Source organism: Carcharodon carcharias, chromosome 15 (genome assembly GCF_017639515.1).
Source record: "Carcharodon carcharias isolate sCarCar2 chromosome 15, sCarCar2.pri, whole genome shotgun sequence".
Lineage (NCBI taxonomy): Eukaryota > Metazoa > Chordata > Chondrichthyes > Lamniformes > Lamnidae > Carcharodon > Carcharodon carcharias.
The window spans coordinates 54706511-54732722 of record NC_054481.1 but is presented as its reverse complement, the minus strand read 5'-3'; the positions used below and the strand labels follow the sequence as shown (position 1 = coordinate 54732722).

Sequence of the window (26212 nt, the reverse complement as noted above, 5' to 3'; positions counted from 1 at the left end):
TGACATTAGCAAAGGTCTGAAAGATGGGCCTTGGGAAATAGAGAACCCCCTAGGTAGACCATAAAAAGGGGGCTAGAAAGTAGAAAGTGGCTGGGTTAAAAAATTTTAGGCATATGATTGGAGATGTATTGAATCCTCCAGTTGCAAGCTAATTATATACATTTCATTTCCACAGTGTGAGAAGTGGATACCTATATATCACCATTATTTATAATATCTCTGTGAGTCTTGCACTCTACGCATTGTTCCTCTTCTACTTTGCCACCAGTGAACTTCTCAATGCATTTGATCCTATTCTGAAATTCCTGACGGTGAAATCTGTTATTTTCCTCTCCTTTTGGCAAGGTGGGTAAAATGTCAATTTTAAAAATCTGTAATATCTTTACTAAGTGACTCAGTTGAGTAAATAAGATAATAATGGCACCTTAAAAATAAGTGAAGGGGAGGAAATTGATGGTTTAAAAAATAGTAATGGAAAAATAATGGGACTTAAGATAGACAAATCTTCATGACCTGATGGTTTCCACACCAAGGTATTAAAAGAAAGGAAATTACAGAAATAATTTTCCAAAGTCTCTTGATTCAGGATTTGTGCCTATTTAGCTTGGGTAAATTGTACATGTCACTCCATTATCCTAGGAGGAAGGGGGAGGAATCAGGTAATTACCTCTCAATTTAACATCAGTTGTGGGGAAGTTATTGGAATCTATTATTAAATGTATAATTGACTTTGCTTGCATACAAATGTCAGCTGACCAGAGAATCAATGTGGAGTTGTGAAAGGTGATAATGTCTGACTAATCTATTTGAATTATCTGAGGTGTTTACTTATATGGTGGATAGTCTAAATTGACTTCTAGAAGGCATATGGTAAGTTTCCAAGTAAGAGAGCCTTAACAAAAGGGATGTTATACATCCATTGCTACTATTCAAAGAATAGAACATTTCTCAGGCATCCTTGTCAATATTCCCTCAACCAGTCGCACATTAATTGGTCATTCATTTCTGTTTGTGAAGCACAGTTGTGCATAAAATGGTGGCTGTTTGCCAATTATAACAGTTACTGAACTTCAAAGTAATTCGCAAGTGAAACGCTTTGAGATATTTGAGAGTTGTGATGAGGTACTATATTTAAATTCTATTGTTTTGAAATAAATTTGGAGTTGAAGTAATATTTTCATTCTGTCAATGCAGCACATGAGTTGTATCTGCTAATGTGGATTGGATCAATATTTTCTCAGGAATGCTACTGGCAATCTTGGAGAAATGTGGAGTGATCCCAGAAGTCCAAATTATTGATGGCCATGAAGTCAGGGCAGGGACAGTGGCTGCAGGCTACCAGAATTTCATCATCTGCATCGAGATGTTCTTCGCTGCCATTGCCCTTCGCTATGCCTATCCTTCCCAGGTGTACAGTGAAAAGCGTGAGACCACACAAGGTAGGAACATCCAATACTCCAAGCTTCAGCAGCTGGCTGAAGGAATATGTAGTGCTAAAGATAACTGTTTGGCTCCTTGGATTCAGAGCAGAAGGTACTTGGTTCAGTTCAAGGCGCAAGATTTACTTCACCGATCCTAACATGGATAGCATGTGTCTGCAATCCATTTAGCTTCTGTTCCCTGAGCCAAGGCAGAGGGAAAATCAACCACCTCTGATTGCTGCCGTTCTTTTTGAGAGAAAAAGGAATGAATGTTGGGTGAGAATGGTATCAAACTTGGCTTTGAAATCCATTGTGGTTGAATAGCCTGTCAACATTCAAAATCAAGGGTTCCTCTTGCAGAAAGTGAATATTTGGCCAAAATACTGACGAGGTACCCAAGGAACCAAGGCTCCAACACAAGTCCTGTGCCTTTAGAGTGGAGAAAATTAAGATGAACCCAAATTGTTGTTTACGTAGAAGAACTTGCATTTGTTTAATGCCTTTTACAACCTCAGGACAAGGTAAAACAAAAACAGAATTACCTGGAAAAACTCAGCAGGTCTGGCAGCATCGGCGGAGAAGAAAAGAGTTGACGTTTCGAGTCCTCATGACCCTTCGACAGAACTGTCGAAGGGTCATGAGGACTCGAAACGTCAACTCTTTTCTTCTCCGCCGATGCTGCCAGACCTGCTGAGTTTTTCCAGGTAATTCTGTTTTTGTTTTGGATTTCCAGCATCCGCAGTTTTTTTGTTTTTATCTCAGGACAAGGTACTTTGGTTTGTCATTCATTCCTTTACTCAGGACTGGCCAGAGAGTCACAAGGGCACTGTACTTATAGGAAACTTGTACACGCCAGATACAAGCCCTGCTTGAAGAGCAGTGTGAATGTGAGGAGGGGAGTGCACTCGTGCACTTTCCAAATGCTGAGAGATTTTTTTTTCAGGACTCTGCTAACTTTTCATATCTGTCTTTAATCATGGAATTGGGAGTCTTAAACTGTTCTACATCGGGAACACAAATGACTTGAGTCGATGATCTTGAAGCACCTCCTGATCAAACTAGCTCTCCTCCTCTTATCCTTCCATGGCTGATAGTGGGTGTGCCACTGAGGCCAACGATCTTCATGCTGTTGATTGGTGACAACTGTAATGTTTAGGTTTGAGATCATGTAGCTGTTAAACAAATTCTGTTTTTTTTTATATATAAAGGCATCACCGTCTTGAAGAATACACTACTGTTTTCTCCAATTGTTTTCAATCTAATCTGAGGGGAGTGACTCCCTGGGTGACAGGAGCCTCTGAAACTTTACCTGATTGACCATTAACCAAGTATGAATGTTGACAGTAGGTTTTACAGCATAGAAACAGGCCATCCTGTACAACTGGATGGCCTGTGCCACTGTTTATGCTCCATGTGAGCCTCCTCCAACTTAACATCATCTCACTTATCGGTATATCCTTCTGTTCCTTTCTTCCTCATGTCTTAATCTGGCTTCCTCTTAAATGCACCTATGCTATTCACCTTAATTACTCTCTGTGGTGCAGTCACCACTCTTCGGGTAAAGAAGTTTCTCCTGAATTCCCCAATGGACTTAATATTGACGACAGACTATTCTCAGGAGTAATGCACCCCAGCTGAGCTCTGTGGCTGACTAATATACTAGCACAGCGGTTCATGAAAGCTCACCACTACCTTCTCAAAGGCAATTAGGGATGGGCAGTAAATGCTGGCCTAGCCAGTGACACCCACATGCCATGAAAGAATTAAAAAAAATATTCAGAGGCTGGTATGAGAGTTTATGGTTGAGAGTCCACATACTGTTCCAAGCAGAGACACTGATGCAATTCCAAATCCCCACCACCCCTACTCCTCCAGCAGCAGCTGAGATTGGCAAATTCAAGAAGAGGTTTCCACTTGCAGGGGAAACCTAAAATTAGAGATAATAAATATAAGATACTCACTAATAAATCCAAATGGAAATGTGAGCGAAACTTCTTAACCCAGAGGGTGGATAGATTGTGGAACTTGTATCACATGAAATAGTTGAGATGAATAACATAGATACATTTAAGGGGAAGCTAGTTAACTATATGAGGGAGAAAAGAACAGGATTATATTGTTGGGGTTAGATGAAATAGAGTGGGAAGAGGCTCATGTAGAAAATGAACAGTAGCATGGAGAGTGGGCTGAATGGCCTCTGTTTTAGATACAATGTAATTGGGCACATCTTGTGATTGTGTCAAGGGCCTGGGTCTTTTGGGTTGGTGTGTCAACATGGGGTGGATTTTACTAGGAATGGGGGGGAGGGAGAACAATGGTACCCCGCCAACACTGCCGCCCCCCACCCCAAACAAAAATGTCCTTCGGCACTACACTGACCAGAAACCCAGCTGCTGTGCAGTGATAATATGCTCAGGCATACATAATTGGATCAGAGTGGGACTTCCGATCCCACCCATCTGGGAGGGAATCCTGCCCTAAAAGGTTGCCAGCTAATGTGATTGGCTGAGTTCTGTAGTCTCAGCAGTGCCAGAATTGAGTAGTGGCCACTGCTGGGATTACAGGCAGTCCATAAAGATGAAGTGATGGATCCTGGACTTTAGGTAAATCAGCGATTTTGGTCAGGCCCTCGCAGATCCCAGTGATTGGGAGGGTGGGGGTGGGGGGGTCAGGTTTTAGAGAACAGGGAGGAAGGATGAAAGGGGGACACAATCTTAGGTTGGGGGAAGGAACAGGGTACAGGGGACCCCACAAAGGAGCTACCTTTCCCCCAATTCTGCCTGACAGCAGCCTATGCAATGAAAGCTACCAGGCTCATTGCTTTGCCTCTGCCTTCCCCAGCGGCGGAGGCAGAATGGGGCCGATGGGTGGCCATTAATTGGTCACTTAAGGGCCTCAATAGACCCAAGGGTGGATGCGCTGTCTGACATTTGCCCATCCACTAATATGGGAGACAGGTCGGGGCTGTGTGGGAAGGCAGCAGGCAGAACACCCCCTTATTTTATAACCCAACCTTCAAATACATCGGCGGAAGACTGCAAAATTCACCCGTGTGTGTGGACTCTACCTTTTAGAGGAATTGGGTAGCTTGGAAAGGAGAAAATGCTTGAGATTCTCTGTAACCAGTAAATCTGATTTTTTTTTAAACTCTCACTTGACTAACTCTGTTGTCCATAGGTAACACAGCTCCCATGCAAAGCATATCCAGCGGCCTGAAGGAGACCATGAACCCCAATGACATCGTGCAAGATGCGATCCACAACTTCTCCCCAGCCTATCAGCAGTATGCACAGCAATCGACCAAAGACGAAATGACACCTAGGCACAACGGTCATACTTTGCCCCACACATGCACCCACATTACAGGCCGCCGAAAGACCGGTGAGAAGATTATCCTCATCAGCTCTGAGGATGAGCTGTAGACTTGAGTACCTGTTTTGTTTTAAAAACAGAAGTGAGATGCTGTGGGGTAGTGTGGGATTCTCACGCATCCTTTCAGGGATCAGGAATTGCTCCCGTTCCCCTGAATCAGGCTGTGACCTTTTGATTTTTTTTTAATGAGTTGCTTTGACTTGAAATGGATTCCTAATTCTGAAAGTAGAACAGTGTGTGGAGGAAGATCAAATGACAAAGCCATGGAATTTTACTGTGAGTAAACCCAAAGCACCTGCAGGCATACATTGTTACACACACATTCACAATATATGAGTATACTCTCGCTTGCACGCACATTATCTCTCGTGTGTGCTTGCGCCCTTTTGTGCATGTTCACCCACTTGTGCGTGCACTCTCTGGTGCTTACTCTCTTGCGCATGCATGCTGTACATATCATACATACACAGATACAGACAGAAACATTGGTTTAGTTCTGTAGATTGGATGGATAATACATCAATGAACAAAGAATTTCCCACACTTGATGAAATGTATCAGCCAGTGTTTCAGTTTCCTGAGATTTTCGATATACTCTGTAAAATTACTGCGAAGGATAGACCTATTTCCCACAACTAAAACTTCTATATACCTGGTGTGTTTAATGCTAGGTCTATGCAATAGATCAAATTTGTTGCGCCCAAGCGTCGGTTGTTACACAAGCCTTTCCAGAATTGGCTCTTTTCTCTCAATATCATCCCACGGTCATTCCCCAACTATCGACATTCTGGGAGTCATCATTGATCAGAAACTTAGCTGGATCTGCCCCATAAATACTGTGGTTACAAGAGCAGGTCAAAGGCTAAGAATTTTGTGGCAAGTCTTGCCACCTGACTCCCCAAAAGCTGTCCACCAAGGCACAAGTCAAGAGTCTGTTGAAATACTTTCTTGCCTGGATGTGCGAAGCTGTAACAACGCTTGTGCATGATGCCATATGGGACAAAAGCTGCCCACTTGATTGGCACCCATGTGCCACCTTAAACATTCACTCCCTTCACTACTGGCATATTGTGCCAGCTATGTAAAATCTGCAAGGTACACTACAGCAACTCACTAAGGCTCCTTTGCCAGCACTTTCCAAACCAGCAATTTTTACCACCTAGAAGAACAAGGGCAGTAGATACATGGGAACCCCACCACCTGCATGTTCTCTTCCAAGTCGTGCACAATCCAGGCTAGGAACAATATTGCGGGGTTAAAATCCTGGAACACTCATACTAACAGCACTGAGGGAGTATCTTCATCAAACAGACTGCAGCGGTTCAAAAAAGCAGCTCACCACCATCTCTTGTGCAGTTAGGATGGGCAATAAATGCTCACCTTGCCTGTGCAACTAATATCTCGTGAGTAAATAAAAAGTTGTTTTGGTTAAAGAAGAGAAAAATACAATTTATAATGATGGCATTCCCATCTCACTGTACCCACAGACTGCATTATGGGCTAATTGCACCCATGACTCCTTCCTCCTACTGTATGACTGGTACAGAAGGCAAGAAGCTGAAATGCCTTAAAAAAAAAATTAAACTGAAATGGGAGATTGTATGGTACTGGATGATGCAATGGGTTAGACACCTCTGGGGATGCACGTTCAAATGAGCTCAGTTTAATGGATGGAAGACTCCACTGTGTACTCTTTCACGAATGGACAATGACCTCAGCAAACAGGTACCCTGATTTTGACTACCTAAGATCAACAGTTGAGGGAGATTTTGCAGTTGAAGAATGCTGTTCAGTGGTTATATGCTCTTACTATGCTGTACAGCTGACACGGAGTGTTTGATGCTGATTGGAGAGGGTCCAGAATGGTAAATGTTTCTCCCGCCCCAGACTCCGAATTCAAAAATTTAAATAAAGGCAAATGCTGTAAAACAGATGACAAATCACTAATTACACCCTCACGGAGTAAAATGTCTCTGTGCCAACAATTCCTTTCATTTCAAGAAGTGACTATTTGTTATAGGAAATGGCTGATAGGTACACAATTATAGAGCCAGATTCAGGATCCCTAAGCAGTTTACATTGTGTTTACTTTGCTGAGTACAACGAGGAAGTAGGGTATCATAGCTCAAGTTGTTTAAAGGATTGTAGTAGTTACAATTTAGATGACCACAAATGCATTAAATGTTTGTGGGGATTAAATATTTGTGGGGAAGTGGAGGAACAATGAATTTGTGTACTGAGCCTCACCTCCTACAGTAAGTTTGAGTGTTTTAAGACTATCTTTGTTATGAAGCAACTGGACTCTATCTGAAATTGTTTTTGCTTATTTCTTAACCCGGTTTTAGGACTATTTGCTGCTGTTTTGATACTTGTATTATTTCAATAGATAGCAGGGTTATTGCAAGAGTGCAGTGAAGTTAGGATTACCCTAACGAGTTCACTAACACTATTCTCTACAGATTTTACTATTCCTTATTGAGGTAGCTATTTGCAAAAATATAGCTTATAAATTAGCATACACAACATAAAATCCAGTTACACCAGCAACTCAGTACTTCCCTCCCAATAGCTAATCCCCTCCAAGATGTCTGAGGGTTCTCTGTTTTTCCCTGAACGGTGGCCCAAACCATTTCCATCAACAAGCACCCTCCTCACCCTGGCTGAACTTATTCTCTCATTTCTCCTTTAACTCCTCTCACTTCTTCCAAATAAAAGGTGTTGCTGTGGGTACCTGTGTAGGTCCTAGCTATACCTGCCCTTTTTGTAGTAATTGTCAAATGTTTCTTGTTCCAGTTCTATACGAGAACGCTCCCTCAACTCTTTCTGGTACATTTAAGATCATATTGATACCGTGAGCTGCTCTTGCCCTGACCTGGAAAACTTCAACTTTGTTTCCAATTTCCACCCTTCTCTGTTTCATTGGGTCCATCTCTGACTCTCCCCTTTCCTTCCTTGACTTCTGTCTTCATTTCTGGCAATAGGTTATCAACTAATATTCATTATAAGCCCAATGATTCCCACAGCTACCTCACTACACTTCCTCACACCCTACACTCTGTAAGGATTCCATTCCATTCATCCAGTTCCTCGATGTTGCATTGGTTCTGATGATGCAACCTTCCACAACAGTGCTTCTGAGATGTCATCCTTTTACTCAACCGAGTATTCCTCCTCATGGCCTTCGATCACATCAGCCACATTTCCTGCACAACCCCTCCTCCAGACCCTTGCCCTCACCTTCCACCCCAACCCACAATGGATCACTTTCCCCTACCTCCAGCATGATGCCATTACGAATCACATCTTCCCCGTCCCTTTCTGCATTATGAAAAGACTGTTCCCTTCGTGATAGCCTGGTCCACTCCTCAGTCACCCCCAACACCCTGGCCCCTTCCTAAAGCACCTTTCCACGCAAACACAGCAGATGTAACACCAGCCCTTTTACCTCCTGTCTCCTCACTGTCCAAGATTCCAAACACTCCTTCTATGGACTTCTTTCAATCTAGTCTACTGTATTCGCTGCTCACAATGTGGTCTCCTCTACATTGGGAAGACCAAATGCAGATTGGGTGAATGCTTTGCAGAACACCTCTTTCCAGTCTGCAAGCATGACCCTGTCATTTTAATTCTCCATCTTGTTCTCACACTGACATCTCTGTCCTCTGCCAACTGCACTGTTCCAGCGAAGCACAACATAAGCTTGAGGAACAGCACCTCATCTTTCAATAGGCACTTTACAGCCTTCCGAACTTACCGTTGAGCTCAACAATTTGGACCATAATTACTGCACCAAGTTGTTTCCTTTGCTAGTTTGTTTTTTATTTTTGTGCACCCTCTCTAGGCACATCTTTTGTTTCTTTTCTTACCTTATCTCCATTTCCATTGACCCTGGAGGACTAACTTTTCTGTCATTCAACCTTTGTCCTTGTTCCACCCAACCCTTGCTCAAAATCTATTACATTTCCAACTGTCCTGGTGAAAGGTCACAGACCAAAAACATTAACTGTTTCTCTCTCTCCACAGATGCTGCCTGACCTGAGTATTTCCAGCGCTTTCTGTTTTTATTTATTAAATTGCTCATTTGTGTCAGGAGGGTGGGAGGCAGTTCAGAAAATTTTTCCAAATTTCTGGTCAGGAATTGCTGAGTGGAAGTAATATGCTGTATTTCAGGAGTGAAAATCACCCCTATGATGCTCTGCCTCCTCTGCAGAAATACCTTCTCATTACAACCAACTGTTGTGTGGTATAGATGACAGCCATGGTTCAATGGGTAGAACTCTCTCCTTTGAGTCCAAAGGTTATAGGTTCAAGCTCCAGTCCAGGGAATTAAGCACGTAAACTAGGCTAATACTCCAGTTACAGTACTTGGGAAGTGCTGCATTGTCTGAGGTATTGTCTTTGGAGAGATGTTGAATAGAAGCCCCAGCTGCCCCCTCAGATGGATGGATGCTAAATACCCCATGGCACTATTCACTATTTCAAACAGCAGGGGAGTTCTTCCTACTGGCCAGGCCAATATTCATCCCTCAACCAGCATCACAATAACATTATCTGGTTGTCACATTGCTGTATGTGGGATCTTGTATTTAAATTGGCTGCTGCATTTCCTACATTACTACAGTGGCCATAATGCATTGGCTGTAAAGTACTTTGGGATATTCTAAGGTCATGAATGGTGGTGCTTAAATGTAAGTCTTTTTGGTATAAGTTAAAATTCAAACTGCAGTCTCCCTTTCTGCTGAGAGAATGGAAAAAATGGGTTTTAAAAAAAAAAGTTTATTAACTTTTTCCAAACGCACAATTGGCCCTTGATGGAAATATGAAAATTCCTTTTAATTTCCCCAAAAGCATGTAGTGCCAGCCCAATTTATTCTTTGTAAAAACCCACAGTTGATCTGCAGGCACAGTTAACAACAGTGAGGAAAGATTTGATCAGATACTCAATGTCTGCGAGTAGCAGCAGCTGCTGTCTCCTTCCTCTATGTCAAGCTCCTGGAAATAGTCCAAATGCTGGAATCGGAGTACCTCGTTTCCCCAGCTGGTCCATCCGGGTTGCAAGTTTCGGGCAAACAACTCCAGGCATTCTGGGTGGGGTCTGGTCAATCCTTTCAGTACCTCACCCAGTGGTGGCTTGTGAGAATGAAGGACACAGGGAACGCTAACCAGCAGCTTGCAGTCAGGCACTACAACTGTTTCGGTGATGGGTTCTCCATTCTGTTTTTCTGAGCTTCCTTTATACCTGCCCACTACCAGGATCTCATAGGGTTTCTTGTGGGTGGAGTCTAAAGGGACTACAAAGTCTCCATGCTGGGTTATCTTCACCCAATGCCACTCCGCAACCACCTTGACGGACCAACTAGGATATAGTTCTTCCTTGACAAAGCGTAGGTGCCTTTGCCGATTGGTGACCCAGCTTACCACCAGACAGCCTGGAGCAGAGAGTGCCGGTACAGGAAGCTGTTGGATCTGCCAAGGGAAGAGGTAGCTGTAGCCTTTGCTTCTCTTGACTGACTTGTTTTCCCAGGGCGGGTCCAAAGTAATCACATCATACTTCTTGTAGCCCAAGAGGGGTTCTATGCAGGAGATATCTGACAGAAGAAAACTGGATCGTGGTGGCAGCAGGTACCTCTGTCCCATTAGCGTCACAATCCTTGCACAATCTGAACCGTTCTCAGTCAAGCGGGCAAGCAGGTTCAGGTCTTCGGCAGATTCTGCCTCGTCACTTATCACCTGCACAGGCTGGTTCTGTTCTTGTACTATCTGCTTCGCCATTGAGCAGAGTTCCACCAACATAGAGTCAGCAATCACTGGAGTAATTCGTTTCTTAGCGCAGTCTCTTCCAGTTGGTGCCCTTGTGTCGGTGCCTTGCTCCCCCACCTCCTTGCTTCGCTCTATCAACTTTCTGGTGCCATTCCGAATGGCCAGGCTGACCTTCTCATGGTACCCCTGTGCCTCTATCTCTCCCTGGTTCAGTTCACGAGTCTTCCTCCTGCGTTTCCTGCCTTTCAGTCTTGAGTCTCCACCCCCTGGCTCCTGACCTCTTGCTGTCCCTGTGTCAGCAATGTGGGGCTTCTCGATGTCAAAATATTCCGCCTTGAAAACGTACCTGCGGTATTGGATGTCATTTGGAATATGGTGGCAGCATCTATATGACTGATTGATGTAGGCTGAATGATCCAGTAGCCATCCCACAGAGTCACTCTTTACCACAGACATCACTCTCAACACTTGAAGCAAGTGTTGAGTTGGTTTGAGAGTCTCTTCCAGCCCCCACCCTCTGCTAACACACCCTTTCTTAACCTCTTCCTCCACCAATAACTTGGCCTCTCCCCTTCCCCTGCTAACTCATCTCACCTCCATAAACTCATCCTCTTCTCCCTTACTAAATTACCCCTCTGTCCTCCTTTAATTTGTCCTCCCTCCACTCTCCCTTAATTGAAAGGTATGCAAAGAAATATTTTTCAGCAGATCCTTAGCTGCTAGCACAGTTGTGGTAAGTGAACCCGAATCTTCAGGAAGCCGGGATGGAAATGAGGGAAATCTGTGGATTAAACCAAAAAAAAAATATAAGCTTCATTGCTGAGTAACTAATGTATAGTTGATTTTAAAATGCACCATAACTACTCCATAACCCACATGTAGCTATTGCCATGGTTTTAAATCATTGTCATTGGGAGATATGTTTTCTAGTTTGTTGCACCTGACCACTTTGATGTCATCAGAGTCAAATGACAATGTGAATCACACAGACCCTCCTCCTCCTCCTCATTACTTACCATTCATACTTCAGCTTCTTGTTGGGGTAGTTCTTCCAGCATTAAGGCCCTCACCCTTCCCACCCAACCTTCCCCATAAGAGGCCAGTATCATGAGTGCAAGTCATTGTCAATGGGAGATGTGTTTTCAAACTGTGCTGCACTTTGTATTTGTGTGTGCTGTTTATCATTGTGTAAACATTCATCAAGCGACAAGCAGCTGGAATAGATATTGTTGCATTAGACCATTGAATGGTAGCCCAGTCACAGCGGTTGGAAATTCATATCTCAGGAATTGGGCAAAGGAGGTGGTGGCGTTCTGCCTGTACGTTTAACCTTCTTGCAGAGTTCACAGTTCAGATGGGGTCTTTCTATACCTGGCTGGTCACTCTGCTAATGGGTCATGGAGTGGAACTGACTTCATTTCGGGGGGGATGCAAGAAGGCAAAATCATGGAGTGAAGTGTTGAGTGGAGAAGTATCAAGTAGTAAAATTTCAACAGGAGTGTGTCACAGAGCTTGACATGAGTCCAGCACCTCCCTCAGTCTACTGCAGGGTGCCTTGCTCCAATGAATAAACTTACATTTATACAAAGCCTTTCACAACCTCTGTGCCTTTCAAAGTGCTTTGCTCCAGTGCAGTACTGAATGAATGCTGCACTGTCAGATGCACCATTTTTCAGTTGAGACGTTAAACCAAAGTCCTATCTGCTCTCTCAGGTGTTTGCAAAAGATTCCATGAGGCTACTTCTATGAACAGCAGCAGAGTTATCCTGGTGTTCTGGCCAATATTTATCCCTCAACCAACATCAATAAAAACGAATTATCTGGCTAAATATAACATTATTATTTGTGGAACTTGCTGTACAGTTGATTTTAAAAGGCATCATAATTATTCCACTGTGTGAAAATTGGTTGCTGCACTTCCTATATTACTATAGTGAGTAGACTTCAAAAATACTTCATTGGATATAAAGCACTTTGAGCTGTCCTGCAGCTATGAAAGGTGCTATATAAATACAAATCTTCCTTTAAGCCAGCTAAGTACTTTTGAAATATCATTGCTGTAATGTAGGAAATGATAATCACTCAGAGGATTGTGAATCTTTGGAATTCTCCACTCTAGAGAGTTATGTATGCTCAGTCATTGAATATATTCAAGAATGAGATTGGAAGGGAATTGAGGAATATGGGGATAATGCAGAAGGTGGAGTTGAGGTAGAAGTGCAATCATGATCTTATTAAATGGCAGAGCAGGATTGAGGGATTATGTAGCCTACTCCAATTAATTATAAGGACATAAGATTTGGAGCTGGAGTGGGTTTTTTGGTTCTTTGCACTGACTCCGCCATTCAACAAGATCATGGCTATCTTCTATCTCAACTCCACCTTCCCGCACTGTACCCATATCCTTCAATTATCAAAATACCCAAAAATCTTATCAAGTTTTGTCTTGAAAATATTCAGAGACTATGCATCCACTGTTCTCTGGGCTACAGATTTCCAATGATACTCAACCATTTAAGTTAAGAAATTTCTCATCTCAGGCTGATCCTTTATTCTAAGGCTGACTCTGGGTTCTAGATTATTTATGTTCTTGTAATCACCATGTCAAAAAATGACTGCAAGATTGGGGCTGTGTGGGTGCCCCCTGGATCTTGTGCAGCATTGCCTGTTTGATGATCAATGACTAACAGTGATTCATCGTAAAAGATCTTGATTTCTGAGAGGAGTGTGATTTTCAGGTTGCTTGAAAAAAACTACCATTTCATTAACTGTATGGTTACAGGCTTCTCACAATGATTTTAGGAACACCTAAAATAATTGTTTATTTGAAGTTACTTAAAGATGCTAGAAAATCAACAGAGCAGTACTTGTCCCTCCTGAAACCTCCCCATTTTAAAACAAAAATGAAACATAACAGACTTTATTTTAGTTTTAAACCAAAATAAGTGTTCACACTGGCAATGAATTTGGCTCCCTTCCTGCTGGACTCCTCTGATTACTGATGGTGACATAGATTCAAGAACTTATGGGGATGTTGGGCCACTGGGCAGAGACAATACTACCACTTCAATACATGCTTCCTGTTGTTAAAATATTTAGGTATTAAATTCTGTCAACATTTCCCATTCAATTTTGCTTTGTCAGCTGTTGTAATTGCGGGCTCTGGCCCCTAGCTAGCTCTGCAGTCTGAGATTCTGCAGTCTATCTCAATTCTTTCGCTATTTGTTTATACTTGGGGGGGATAAACTTATACTAAGCAGCTGACCCTGGGCTAGATTACCAGTGCAGATCTAACACTGGAGAGTGGGAATTAAGCCATGGTAAACTTAAGCCCGTGTAACAACAAATGTTTTACTGTACAGTGTCTAACCCACTTTTATATGTTATTTTTTCTTTACAATGATTCTATACAAGCTGCTAGATCTGACATGGGGCATTTGATCAATGAAAGGATTCAAATTCCAAATTTACTGTATCCTGATGTAATTGTGGAAATAATTTTATAAATAAATAGAAATACATTTTTCTGAAAATGTGCAAGATCTTGCTTTCTAACTTTTGTGTTGAATTCTTGCTATGAAACTGAATGCTAATTTGAATTTAAAAAATGAAGAAATATTTGGATCTGATTGCAGCCATTTCTTGAAGTAGTTTTGAAATCTGGTCAGTTGTGATGTAGGAAATGCAACAGCTTTGCATACAGCAAACTCACACAAATGGCAATATGGCAATGACCAGATCATCTGAATTAGGTGATGTTGGATGAGAAGTAAATATTAATGGAGAACACGAGGGAGAACTCCTCTGCTCTTTGAAATAGTAACATGCAAATTTTTACGACCACCTGAGGTTTGAATGTCTCATCCAAAGCTGCACACCTCAAAACATTTCAGCACTCCCTCAGCACCTCATTGGAGTGTCAACATGGATTTTGTGCTCAAATCTCTGGAGTGAGACTTGAACCCACAAACATCTGACTCAGAGGTTCAGTGTGGTGTCAGCTAAGTCAAGTGTAGGCGTGTCAAAGGACTGCAATACCTCAGGCTTTTTCGTTCAGCAAGGTATTCAGAATTACAGAACCAAAGCTGATAGACTGTGTTTACAGATCAGCCATGATCTAATTGATTGAGGGAACAGAATCAAGGAGCTAAATGGCCTACTTCTGTTCCCATGTTCCTTGCTAGGGGTTTCAACATCTTCCAGCATTGGCAGACATGTCTTGATTTAATATCTCTTCCACAGGATTGAAAATTAGCCTTTGAGAATTCCTCTTGCTAAGTCTAAATGTAACTTCATCCTTTTCTAGAGTCTAGTGTAAAAGTAATATTACACACAGCAGTCTCCATAAAATGATTCTGTGCCCAAAGCTCCTCCTTTTGGTTCTCTGCTGAGAAACTGGAATTTTACAGTTCACAAATCTCAACCATTTAAATTAATTAACACTCTGACCAGGATATTTAATTCCTCATCCAGCCCTAAACAGTTACAGCACAGGTCATGGCAGGAAGTTAAATCAGGAAGAGGAAGTTGCATCGTGAGCTAATCCAGACTGCACCTACAATAAATGTTTAATGCTTGGCCTAAATAGCCAAGTGGTAATGGTACTGGATTTGCAACCCCAAGATCAAGAGTTCAAATCTCACAATGGCAAACTATGAAACAATGTAACTTCATCTGAAACAGATGGAAACGTGTTGCTTGGCCTAAATAGCCAAGTGGTTATGGTACTGGGTTTGTAACCCCAAGATCAAGAGTTCAAATCTCACAATGGCAAACTATGAAACAATGTAACTTCATCTGAAACAGATGGAAATGTGTTTGTACTCGAAAGAGTTACAATAAATGTTTAACCAGCTCAGGGGGAAAGGCTTAATGATAATGCTGTGTCAAGCGCTTGAATTTTACACTGAAATTGTTTTCTGATGCTAGTTGGTTCAAAACATTGTTTAGTGACTAACAGAGGTTAGGAATAATGACTGCAACTCCATATAATCTTACAGCACAGAAGGAGACCATTTAGCTCGTAATGCCTTTGCTGGCTCTTTGAAAGACCTACCAATTAGTCACACTCCCCCTGTTCCTTCCCCATAGCCCTACAAGTTTCTCCCCTTCAACCATTTATCCAACTACCTCTTGAAAATTACTATTGAATCTATTTCCACAGGACGCTCCAGATCATTACAAGCACTGCATAAAATAAAGTCTTCTCATCTTCCTTCCTAGTTCTTTGGACAATTATCTTAAAATAGTGTACACCGGTTACCGACCCAACTAGCATTAATATAGCACTTTTAACATAGATTCAGAACCGAGTCGAGTGTTGGTATTTTTGATCTCTGGTGCTGGGGCAGTGGCTACAGAGAGGAACAGCCAGTCAGACTTTGCTCCCCGGATTGCAATCCAAAGGCCCCCGTCCTGGATAGTGGGTGTGGATGGGTGTCGGGTGAGGCCAAAGTTTGGCGTGACTGCATGTCCTGATCAAATAGCCAGCCTGACCTCTTGGGAGAGCTACCAGAATTCTTGTAAAAGTGGCTATGTGGCTCAGTGGGTAGCACTCTTGTCTCTGAGTCAGGAAGTTGTGGGATCAAGTCTTACTACAGTGGCTTGAGCACAAAATCTTGGATGCTACTCCCATCGGAGGGCTGCACTGTTGGTGGTGCTGTCTTTTGTGGGACGTAAGATCCTGTGGCACTATTTTGAAGAACAGCCGGGCAGTTTTCCCTGAGATCCTGCTCAACCAACGTCACCAACAAACAGATTTCTGGCCATTATCGCATTGCTGTTTGTGAGAACTTACTGTGCACAAATTGGCTGCTGCATTTGTTACATTACAACAGTGACTGTACTTCATTGGCTGTAAAGTGCTTTGGGGCAATCTGGGATTATCAAAGGCACAGCTGAAATGCACATCTTCCTTTTATTCGGCAAGAGTCACCCACCCCCCTTAAGGAGAAGAGGAGGAAAACATCCAGCAAAAAGCTTGTTTACTGTAACCATAGTTGAGGTGGAGCCTTCAACACCCTGATCAAGCCTCTAAACTCATTCCGTTTAATTTCTGTAGGCAGGTTAAGCTTTGGGTAATAAAATGCACCTGATAGGCTCAGGCCTGCTTGTGACAAATACCACAGTGAAATAGTCCACTGAAACTTGCTATTAAGGTTCGCACATCAGTCATGGTCACTCAGACGGGTATACAGGGAAAAAGATAGGCTCGGAAAGGATTTGTTATGCGTATTAAAGCAAAATACTGTGGAAGCTGGAGATCTGAAATAAAAACGGAAATTCCAGATTTCCATACTGCCTTCTGGATCGACATTGAGTTCAATAATTCCCAATGATAACCTCTTTGCCCATTTTCTTTCTTTTTTCTTTGCTGGTTTGTTTTTTTTTCCCCCCTCTCGTTTCTCTCTTATTTCCTTCTCTTTGCTTTTGGGTGGCAGCTACTCAAGACCCTGCCATTCATACCTCCTTTAGACACATCTTTTCTTTCCTTACTTTTCCCTTTTACCTTGCACCATCAACTTTTTTCTTATTTATCCTGCACTTCAACCTATCACAGACCTTCTCATTTATTCTTCTTTCCTTCCCCCCCACCCACCACCTTTTTACTTGCTTAAAACCTCCTCCATTTCAATTTTTTTCCAATCCAGAGCTGAAACATTAACTAAGTTTCTCTGCACAGATGCTGCCTGACCTTTATTATGAATAATTGATAGATGTAGTACTGACACATTCCTGCTGGTGGTGCTACTGAACCATTGAGAGTTCTCTTAGATCTCAGAACAGAATGGCAACATACAATAACTGCGCGTGTATATCTTTACAAAATAAAATTAATGGTGTTGTTTTAATTCTCTGCTGATGTTTCTCCTGTATACCTTTCTCTATTATGTCAGCTATGGCTCAGTTGATAGCACTCTTGCCTTTCAGTCAGAAGATTGTGGGTTCAAGTCCCACTGCAGAAACTTGAGCACAGAAATCTAGACTGACCTTCCGGTGCAATACCAAGAGAGATTTGGAGATGCTATTTTTCGGATGAAGTTGAGATGTTAAAGCAAGTCTGCCCTGTCAGATGGGCGTAATGGATCCCATGACAATATTTTGAAGAACAGGGGAGTTCTCCCTGGTGTCCTGACCAACAACACTAAAACAGATTATCCGATCATTATTAGATTTCTGTTTGTGGGAGTTTGTTTTGTGCAAATTTCTGCCATGTTTTCTATATGTCAGTGACCACACTTCAAAAGTACTTCATTGGTTGTAAGGGACGTCCTGAGTTGTGAAAGCAAGTCTCTCTCTCTCCTCACTGATGGTTATGATACATTTTAGCAGTACATGGTACCTCCTGAGAGATTTTGATAGAGTAAATAAAGAGAAACTGCTTTCATTGGTGGGAGAGTCAGCAAACAGGTGAAACAGACTTAAAGTAATAGGCAAAAGAATCAGAGGTGAGATGAGGAATTTTTTCATGCATTAAGTTGTGATGATCTGGAATGAAATAAAAACAAAAAAACTGCGATAAAAACAAAAAAACTGCTGGACTGTCTGAAAGGGTGGTGGAAGCAGAACTAATGAAAAGCTTTCAAACAGGAAATACTTGAAGCGGCAAAAAAAATGCAGGGCTACAGGGAAAAATGAAACTGATTGGATAACTCATTCAAAAAGCCAGTACAGGTACAATGGTCGAATGACCTCTTCTGTGCTACATAATTCTGATTCAGCTGAGTGGCTTTCATTTATATCACCTGTAAGTCTTGATATGGAGTGTGAACAAACCATTTAACTGCAATGGCAGAAGAGGAACTGCAGCCAAATCTCACCCTATTTTTAGCCAATCATACTTCCAGAAAGGATTGGTAGAAAGCGATCAGGAGTGAGAAACCGTCCTGACTTTCAGCCCTCCACAAAGCAAGCCCACCAATCACCCCATCACCACCTAGTCCTCTGACTAGGACTAACATAGCACAAACCTGCCACCTTCCTGCTCTGTATGTCTCAAATACTCAGGAAAGTTGTATGTCATTACTATTAAATTTGCTGCTTTGTGACTTCTGTTTATTATAGATACAGTGGCTTGCTCCAATAAATACGGTGCCACTTCACCTGATTATATGACGAGCCTTTGACCAGTGGAATAAGAATAATGCACAATGACATGGGAATTTCTATGAACAATAATTAGGCCCAATAAGCCTGAAGCGTAATGATAGATCTCAAAGACCTTCTCACCATATCCCTCCCTCAACTCTTATAGCCAGAAACACATCAGATTGTCAGGTTCCAGTCCAGCGACTTAAGCACATATTCAAGGTTGACACTCCAATATAGTACTGAGAGTGGAGGTGCCTTCTTGGACAAGATGTTAAACTGCGGCTTTGCTTGCATTACAAAAGCAAAATACTGTGGATGCTGGAAATCTGAAATAAAAGCAGAAACAAATACAAAAACAAGTTCTGATGAAAGGTTACAGACTTCAAACGTTAACTGGGTTTCTCTCTCCACAGATGCTGCCAGACCTGAGTATTTCCAGCATTTTTCTGTTGTTACTCCATTTGCCCTCTCTGGTAAGCATAAAAGATCCTATGACAGTATTCCAAAGAAAAGCAGGGCATTTCTCCCTGGTGACCTGGCCAATAATTTATCCCTCAAATGACACCTAATACAGATTATCTGGCCATTATCCCATTGCTGTTTGTGGGAGATTACTGCGGGCAAATTGACAGCCACGTTTTGCTATATTCAGGGTGACCAACTCTTAAGAAAAAAAAATAAAGGAGCACAGAGATCAAACCTGAGCGGGACCCCCTCCCGCCAAGTGAGGAGTTATAGAATTTTTCGCTTTGAAATGGAGCTGTCTGTTGCATTATTTTTTCCCTATTTTCATTGAAAATAGATATTCAGTCAAGATTGAAAATATGTCAAAGATAACCTCTTCCCACACAAATTCACTTTAACTATGTAATTTCACCTGTGAATTGAACTTGGAGATTGTTTACAAGACTTTGTCTCCGGGTGTGACGTCCGGTAGGCGAAAGACGGTAAAGGTGATGCTAAACGGCACCGGAAAGTCCTCCAAGACAATATCCAGGGAATCACTAAACCCGCCATTCGCCGCTTCGCTCGACTTGGAGGCGGTAAACGCATTTCCGGCCTCATTTGCGAGGAAAGTTGCGGGGTTCTCAATGTCTTCTTGGAAAATATCATTATTTTCCAGCTATCATTCAATGTGAATCAAATTTCGTTACTTGTATACACAATTTGTGTTGATAACCTTTTTTACGATTCATGCTATTGCTTGTCCTAATAAAAGCTTGATGCAAATGGAAAATCTTACAGTAAATGTTCCTTTTTCGTGATATTTTAGATTTGATTAAACTTATCATAGACTGGAGTGTAGCAATTTGGAAATGTCTAGTCGCTCAGTGAAATCACCTGTTTAGATAAAATGGCTGATGGCAAAAACTGTGCAAACCAATGTTTAACGTTGGTTGGGAGAGCCCTAGGCGCCATCAGAGCTGTAGCTACCTCCCCTCTCCAGTCGCGTCCCAATCTCGCCGCTGTCGCCAATATTTACCTGGCTGGGCCCACTCGCGTCGCTGCTGCTCCAGCTCTCCATGGGCAGCCTCACCGCTGCCCAGCGCGGCTGCTCCCCAGTGACTAAGCCGAAGGCAGCAAGGCACCAAAACCTTTCAGCCTGTCAGCAGCACCAGACTTGGGGGCACAAATGAAAATATGGGACAAATGGGGCCCCGGGGAGATTTCCGACTGGACAAGGAACAAATGTCAAAAATACGGGACAATCCTGTAAAATACGGGATGGTTGGACACTGTCTACATTACAACAGTGACTACACTTCAAAAATACTCCCTTGGCTGTAAAGCACTTTGCGATGACTTGAGGTCGTGAAAAGTGCTATATAAGTGCAAGTTTTTTTTTCTCTTTATTTCATTAGCCTTCCCTCAATTTATTTCACAACCATGGTTGCGCTTTGTTTTAAAAAGTTGCATTGAGTCTTTCCCTTTCACTCCACCTTGTTTATTTGTAATGTATATCTAATATAGCCTATGGCTCTTTATTTCATGTGCTCAGTGACATTTACAATGTTCCTGGTATCAGAAATGTGATGTAAAGGAACAAACTGTTTCTTAATCTAGGAAACCAGCCCTTTTAATCTAGCCGATGCTTTTCTGAACAGGTTCTTTTAAGAGTCCAAAGTGTAGAGAGCAAGGACAGTCTCTCTGACACTTCCCTTCCCTTCCTTGACCTCTCTGTCTCAATCTCTGGTGATAGACTGTCCACCAATATCCATTACAAACCCACCGACTCCCACAGCTATCTCGACTACAGCTCCTCACACCCCGCTTCCTGTAAGGACTCCATCCCATTCTCTCAGTTCCTTCGCCTCCGTCGCATCTGTTCCGATGATGCTACCTTCAAAAACAGTTCCTCTGACATGTCTTCCTTCTTCCTTAACCGAGGTTTTCCACCCACGGTCGTTGACAGGGCCCTCAACCGTGTCCGGCCCATCTCCCGTGCATCCGCCCTCACGCCTTCTCCTCCCTCCCAGAAACATGATAGGGTCCCCCTTGTCCTCACTTATCACACCATCAGCCTCCGCATTCAAAGGATCATCCTCCGCCATTTCCGCCAATTCCAGCATGATGCCACCACCAAACACATCTTCCCTTCACCCCCCCATCAGCATTCCGTAGGGATCGCTCCCTCCGGGACACCCAGGTCCACTCCTCCATCACCCCCTACTCCTCAACCCCCTCCTATGGCACCACCCCATGCCCACGCAAAAGATGCAACACCTGCCCCTTCACTTCCTCTCTCCTCACCGTCCAAGGACCCAAACACTCCTTTCAAGTGAAGCAGCATTTCACTTGCATTTCCCCCAACTTAGTCTACTGCATTCGTTGCTCCCAATGTGGTCTCCTCTACATTGGAGAGACCAAACGTAAACTGGGCGACCGCTTTGCAGAACACCTGCAGTCTGTCCGCAAGAATGACCCAAACCTCCCTGTCACTTGCCATTTTAACACTCCACCCTGCTCTCTTGCCCACATGTCTGTCCTTGGCTTGCTGCATTGTTCCAGTGAAGCCCAACGCAAACTGGAGGAACAACACCTCATCTTCCGACTAGGCACTTTACAGCCTTCCAGACTGAATATTGAATTCAACAACTTTAGGTCGTGAGCTCCCTCCCCCATCCCCACCCCCTTTCTGTTTCCCCCTTCCTTTTTTTTCCAATAAATTATAAAGATTTTCCTTTTCCCACCTATTTCCATTATTTAAAAAAAAACACCCCCACTAGAGCTATACATTGAGTGCCCTACCATCCATTCTTAATTAGCACATTCGTTTAGATAATATCACCAACTTTAACTTTAACACCTATGTGTTTTCTGTACCATTGTTGTTGACATCTTTTGATGATCTGCTTCTATCACTGCTTGTTTGTCCCTACAACCACACCCCCCCCCTCCACCTCTCTCTCTCTCTCTCTCTCCGCCCCCCCCACACACACACCTTAAACCAGCTTATATTTCAACTCTTTCTTGGACTCAAACTCAAGTTCTGTCGAAGGGTCATGAGGACTCGAAACGTCAACTCTTTTCTTCTCCGCCGATGCTGCCAGACCTGCTGAGTTTTTCCAGGTAATTCTGTTTTTGGTTTTGTTAAGGACAGTCTCAACCCCGTTTCCAGTGCTTTGCTTTGATTAGTTGGAACTAATCCAGGAAACGGAGAGGCCATTGGGTGTGTCAGACTGGAGTGTTGCAGTGCCACAATGGGGAGGTTTAGAGCTGACATGGTCACACCAATGTAGATGAGTTCAGAATTCCCTCTAATTCTTTCCGTGTAAGGACAATGCGTTGATTTTAAAAGTTTCATATTTGTCTTCAAACCCCTCAATGGCCTTGCGCCTCCCTATCTTTGTAATCTGCTCTAGCCCCATAACCCTCTGAGGTATCTGTGCTCCTTCAGTTGTGGTCTCTTGCCCACCCCCTGATTTTAATCGCTCCACCATTGGTGGCCACAGTTCAGATGTCTTGGCTCTAAGCTCTAGAATTCCCTCCTCAAACCTCTGTCTCTCTACTTCTCTCTCTAATCCTTTAAGGTATTCCTTAAAACCCACTTTTTTGAACAAGCTTCTGGTTACCTGTCCTAATAACTCCTTACATGGCTCAGTGTCAAATTTTGGTTGATAATATCCCTTTGAAGCACCTTGGGACATTTTAATATGTTAAAGGTGCTATATAAATGCAATTGTTGTGGTTTGCAAAGACTGCAAGGTCCCATAAACTGCCATGAGATACTGACCAGATAGTCTGTTTTTTTTCAGTGATGCTGGTTTCTGGATAAATGTTGGAAAGGTCAACCAGGGAGAATACTGTTTTTCCTCTTTGAAATATATGTCATGAAATCTTTTTTTCCCCCATGAGAAAGCACATAGGGTCGCAGTCCCTCAATACTGCACTGGGAGTATTAGTGTAGGTTTTGTGCTGAAATCTCTGGAATGGGACTTGAAGACACAACTTTCTGATGCAGAGGTGAGAGTGTTACCAACAGGGCTATGCCCAGCAGGATAAGTTAGGTTATTAGCTGAAGAGGGTAAAAATCATTTCCTAAAATCTAACAGTTCCAGGGGCTCTCCTCATGACTTACCTGGTAAATTCACTCCCAGTTTGGCTCTGAATCACACAGGCTTTTTAAAAATTCTTTCATGGGATGTGGGCATGACTGGATAGGCCAGCATTTATTGCCCTTCCCTAATTGCCCTTGATAAGGTGGTGGTGAACCACTGCAGTCCATGTGGTGTAAGCTAGGAAGGCCTGAGATTTGATCCTTGGTTCCTGGTCAGATAGTCAAAATCAATCAGAACCTAACAACTAGCCTCAGTCCCTGAGGTAGGAAGGAGACAAGTCAGGGAGGGTTACTTCTCCTGATCGCTGTCTAACTGACTCTGTTATGCAAAGTGTGCCTGCATGGATGTTGTATGAGGGCAGGATTGGGCTGAGCTGTGACAATGACTCCAAAGTTGAACAGCCTGGTGGCACATAATGCCCTAGGCTCACAAAGACTGGTCACTTGGGGCAAGATTAAATGTGTTCCATGGAGAGGTAGCCAGCCCATCAAGGAATCAATGCTTTGAGGACTTGAGGAAAGTCAGAAGGAAAATACTTCCTTCAAGGAAATTGGAGAATTCCTCCTCTTCCCTCAGTACTTTTTTCCAGATTATTTCCAGTTATTTTTGAACATTTCCATGATATAACATAGCAAAGAAACAAACTGCATTGCAATAGCTTTGACTGTCAGCTCAGACGGTCACAATGACCCAGCCTGTGAGTTTCTATCATTGGGAATTTCTTTTATATCATTCCCATGAATCATTCCAATGGTCAGGGAAGGAACAAAAATCGAGGTGAATCAATGAGACTTTAATGCAGCTAGTCATACAGTCTGGAAATAAATCCACGCCCTCACCATACCCAATTATATACAGTTTTAAGAAAACTAACTGAAGTCCTTCACACCGGCAATAGTCTCTCTCAGTCAGTGCTTGTCTGGGATCTTCAGCACTTTATTATCATCATTATGGTTCAGTTGTAGGGCTCTGATTTTTGAGGCAGAAGGTTACAGGTTCATGGCTGTTTAAAAGTCAATCATGATGGAGAAACACCAAGGCTCAGGTCTTGTTCCTTCTAAAGACACAGGTTCCTTCTAAAGGACATTAGTGAACCATTAGGTTTGTATGCCAAACCCAACTGCTTCACATCTCTCTGTATAATGTCTCCCTTTATGCACGTATCTCTATATCACCTATCATTTTTGCACATGATGCTATGAGGATAATCACACCTTTGGGGAGGCTAGCTAAACGTTGAACTTCAATTTCCGATTTGACTTGTACCATCCTAGCAGCCAGGAGCGCTGAATTTGACTTTCATTCATTTAAGGGTGCAGTCACCATGGTAAATGCCTTATGGACTCATAGAACCTTATAACACCGAATCAGGCCTGTTAGGTCTGCAGTGGTGTTCATCTCCCCATGATCCATGTAGTCCAGTCCCACTTCCCTGCTCATTTCTTGTACTGTTTAGTATTCCTCTTTTATGAACTAATTCTCTTTCACAATAATTTATGAAATTTGCTACAATTAAATATGCTTTGTGCCAGAGGATTCCATATTCTATCTTCTGTGCAAAGAATCTATTTTAACACTTAATTCTCTTGTGCAATTATTTTAATTTTACATGAAACACGTAAGTTAATTTTACATATAATTTTAATGTAATATAGCATTCTATATATAATTTATATTCAGGCTTTTATATATTATTTAGATTCAATATTTTAGACCATTTAGATTACTTTATGTTATGTATATACAATTAATATTCAGTATTTTATATATAATTTAAAAGTGTATTTTATATATTATTTAGATTATATAATATGTATATAATTTAGATTAAGTATTTTACATGTCATTTATATTCGGTGCATCATATATAATTCATTTTGAGATATTTCCGCTTTTCCCGCCATTTCCAGGGTCCCTGTGACGTTGCCGGAATTTTCATGAATGAAGTCACATGAGCAAACAGCAGGTGACGTCAGCGCTCCCGGAACTGGGCTGTGTGTGTGTGTGCGTGTGGACAGCAGGGATCGAGAGAAAGCGCGTCCCCGACACCGCCTGCGCTACCGACAGGTAGGGGCGCACCATGAGCCGGGGGGTATACTCATTTATTTGTTTGTGCTGCTACAATTAGTCATTTATAACCAGACACTGGGAGAGAGAGAGAATGTGAGTGTGCGTGGGCACGGGGAGAGAGTGGACACCGGGTGCGAGGGGGAGAGAGTGGACACCGGGTGCGAGGGGGAGAGAGTGGGCACCGGGTGGGAGGGGGAGAGAGTGGGCACTGGGTGGGAGGGGGAGAGAGTGGGCACCGGGTGGGAGGGGGAGAGAGTGGGCACCGGGTGGGAGGGGGAGAGAGTGGGCACCGGGTGGGAGGGAGAGAGTGTGGGCGCACCGGGTGGGAGGGAGAGAGAGGGGACACCGGATGGGAGGGAGCGAGAGGGGACACCGGATGGGAGGGAGCGAGAGGGGACACCGGATGGGAGGGAGAGAGGGGACACCGGATGGGAGGGAGAGAGAGGGGGCACTGGGAGGGGGAGAGAGAGGGGGCACTGGGAGGGGGAGAGAGAGGGGGCACTGGGAGGGGGGAGAGAGAGGGGGCACTGGGAGGGAGAGAGAGGGGTCACTGGGAGGGAGGGAGAGGGGGCACTGGGAGGGAGGGAGAGGGGGTACTGGGAGAGATAGTGGGTGATGGAAGAGATGCGAGAGAGGCATTGGCACTGGGAGCGAGAGAGAGGCATGGGCACTGGGAGCGAGAGAGAGGCATGGACACTGGGAGTGAGAGAGGCATGGGCATTGGGAGCGAGAGAGATGAATTGGCACTGGGAGCAAGAGAGAGGCATTGGCACTGGAAGCGAGATGGGTACTGGGAGCAAGAGAAAGATGGGTACTGGGAGAGAGAGAGCTCTGGGAGCGAGAGAGTGAGAGAGAGGGGGTCTGGAAGCGAGAGAGTGAGAGAGAGGGGGTCTGGAAGCGAGAGAGTGAGAGAGAGGGAGCGCGCTGGCAGCGAGAGAG

General features: G+C 43.3%; 2 protein-coding genes across 13 annotated transcripts in view; one reads left to right on the top strand and one right to left on the bottom strand.

The window, feature by feature from the left end:
* The window catches only part of tmem184a (transmembrane protein 184a), a 40987-nt gene extending 31612 nt beyond the window's left edge, over nucleotides 1-9375 (top strand). For 2 of the 3 annotated variants that reach the window (XM_041206329.1, XM_041206328.1), the window contains 3 exons: nucleotides 176-345; nucleotides 1242-1439; nucleotides 4599-9375. In XM_041206329.1, coding sequence (XP_041062263.1) covers nucleotides 176-345; nucleotides 1242-1439; nucleotides 4599-4843 — 613 coding nt within the window. In that variant the 3' untranslated portion in view covers nucleotides 4844-9375. The remainder of the gene's footprint in view (nucleotides 1-175; nucleotides 346-1241; nucleotides 1440-4598) is intronic. The other variant, XM_041206330.1, reaches the window with a different exon arrangement.
* Nucleotides 9376-9553: 178 nt separating this feature from the next.
* Nucleotides 9554-26212, bottom strand: part of mettl4 (methyltransferase like 4) — a 66151-nt gene continuing 49492 nt past the window's right edge. For 3 of the 10 annotated variants that reach the window (XM_041206320.1, XM_041206318.1, XM_041206321.1), the window contains 2 exons: nucleotides 18783-18970; nucleotides 9554-11334 (listed from right to left, as the gene is read on the bottom strand). In XM_041206320.1, coding sequence (XP_041062254.1) covers nucleotides 9726-11009 — 1284 coding nt within the window. In that variant the 5' untranslated portion in view covers nucleotides 11010-11334; nucleotides 18783-18970 and the 3' untranslated portion in view covers nucleotides 9554-9725. Of the gene's footprint in view, nucleotides 11335-18774; nucleotides 18971-19521; nucleotides 19670-20127; nucleotides 20413-26212 lie in introns of those variants that run through there. The other 7 variants (XM_041206326.1, XM_041206323.1, XM_041206319.1 and 4 more) reach the window with 6 other exon arrangements.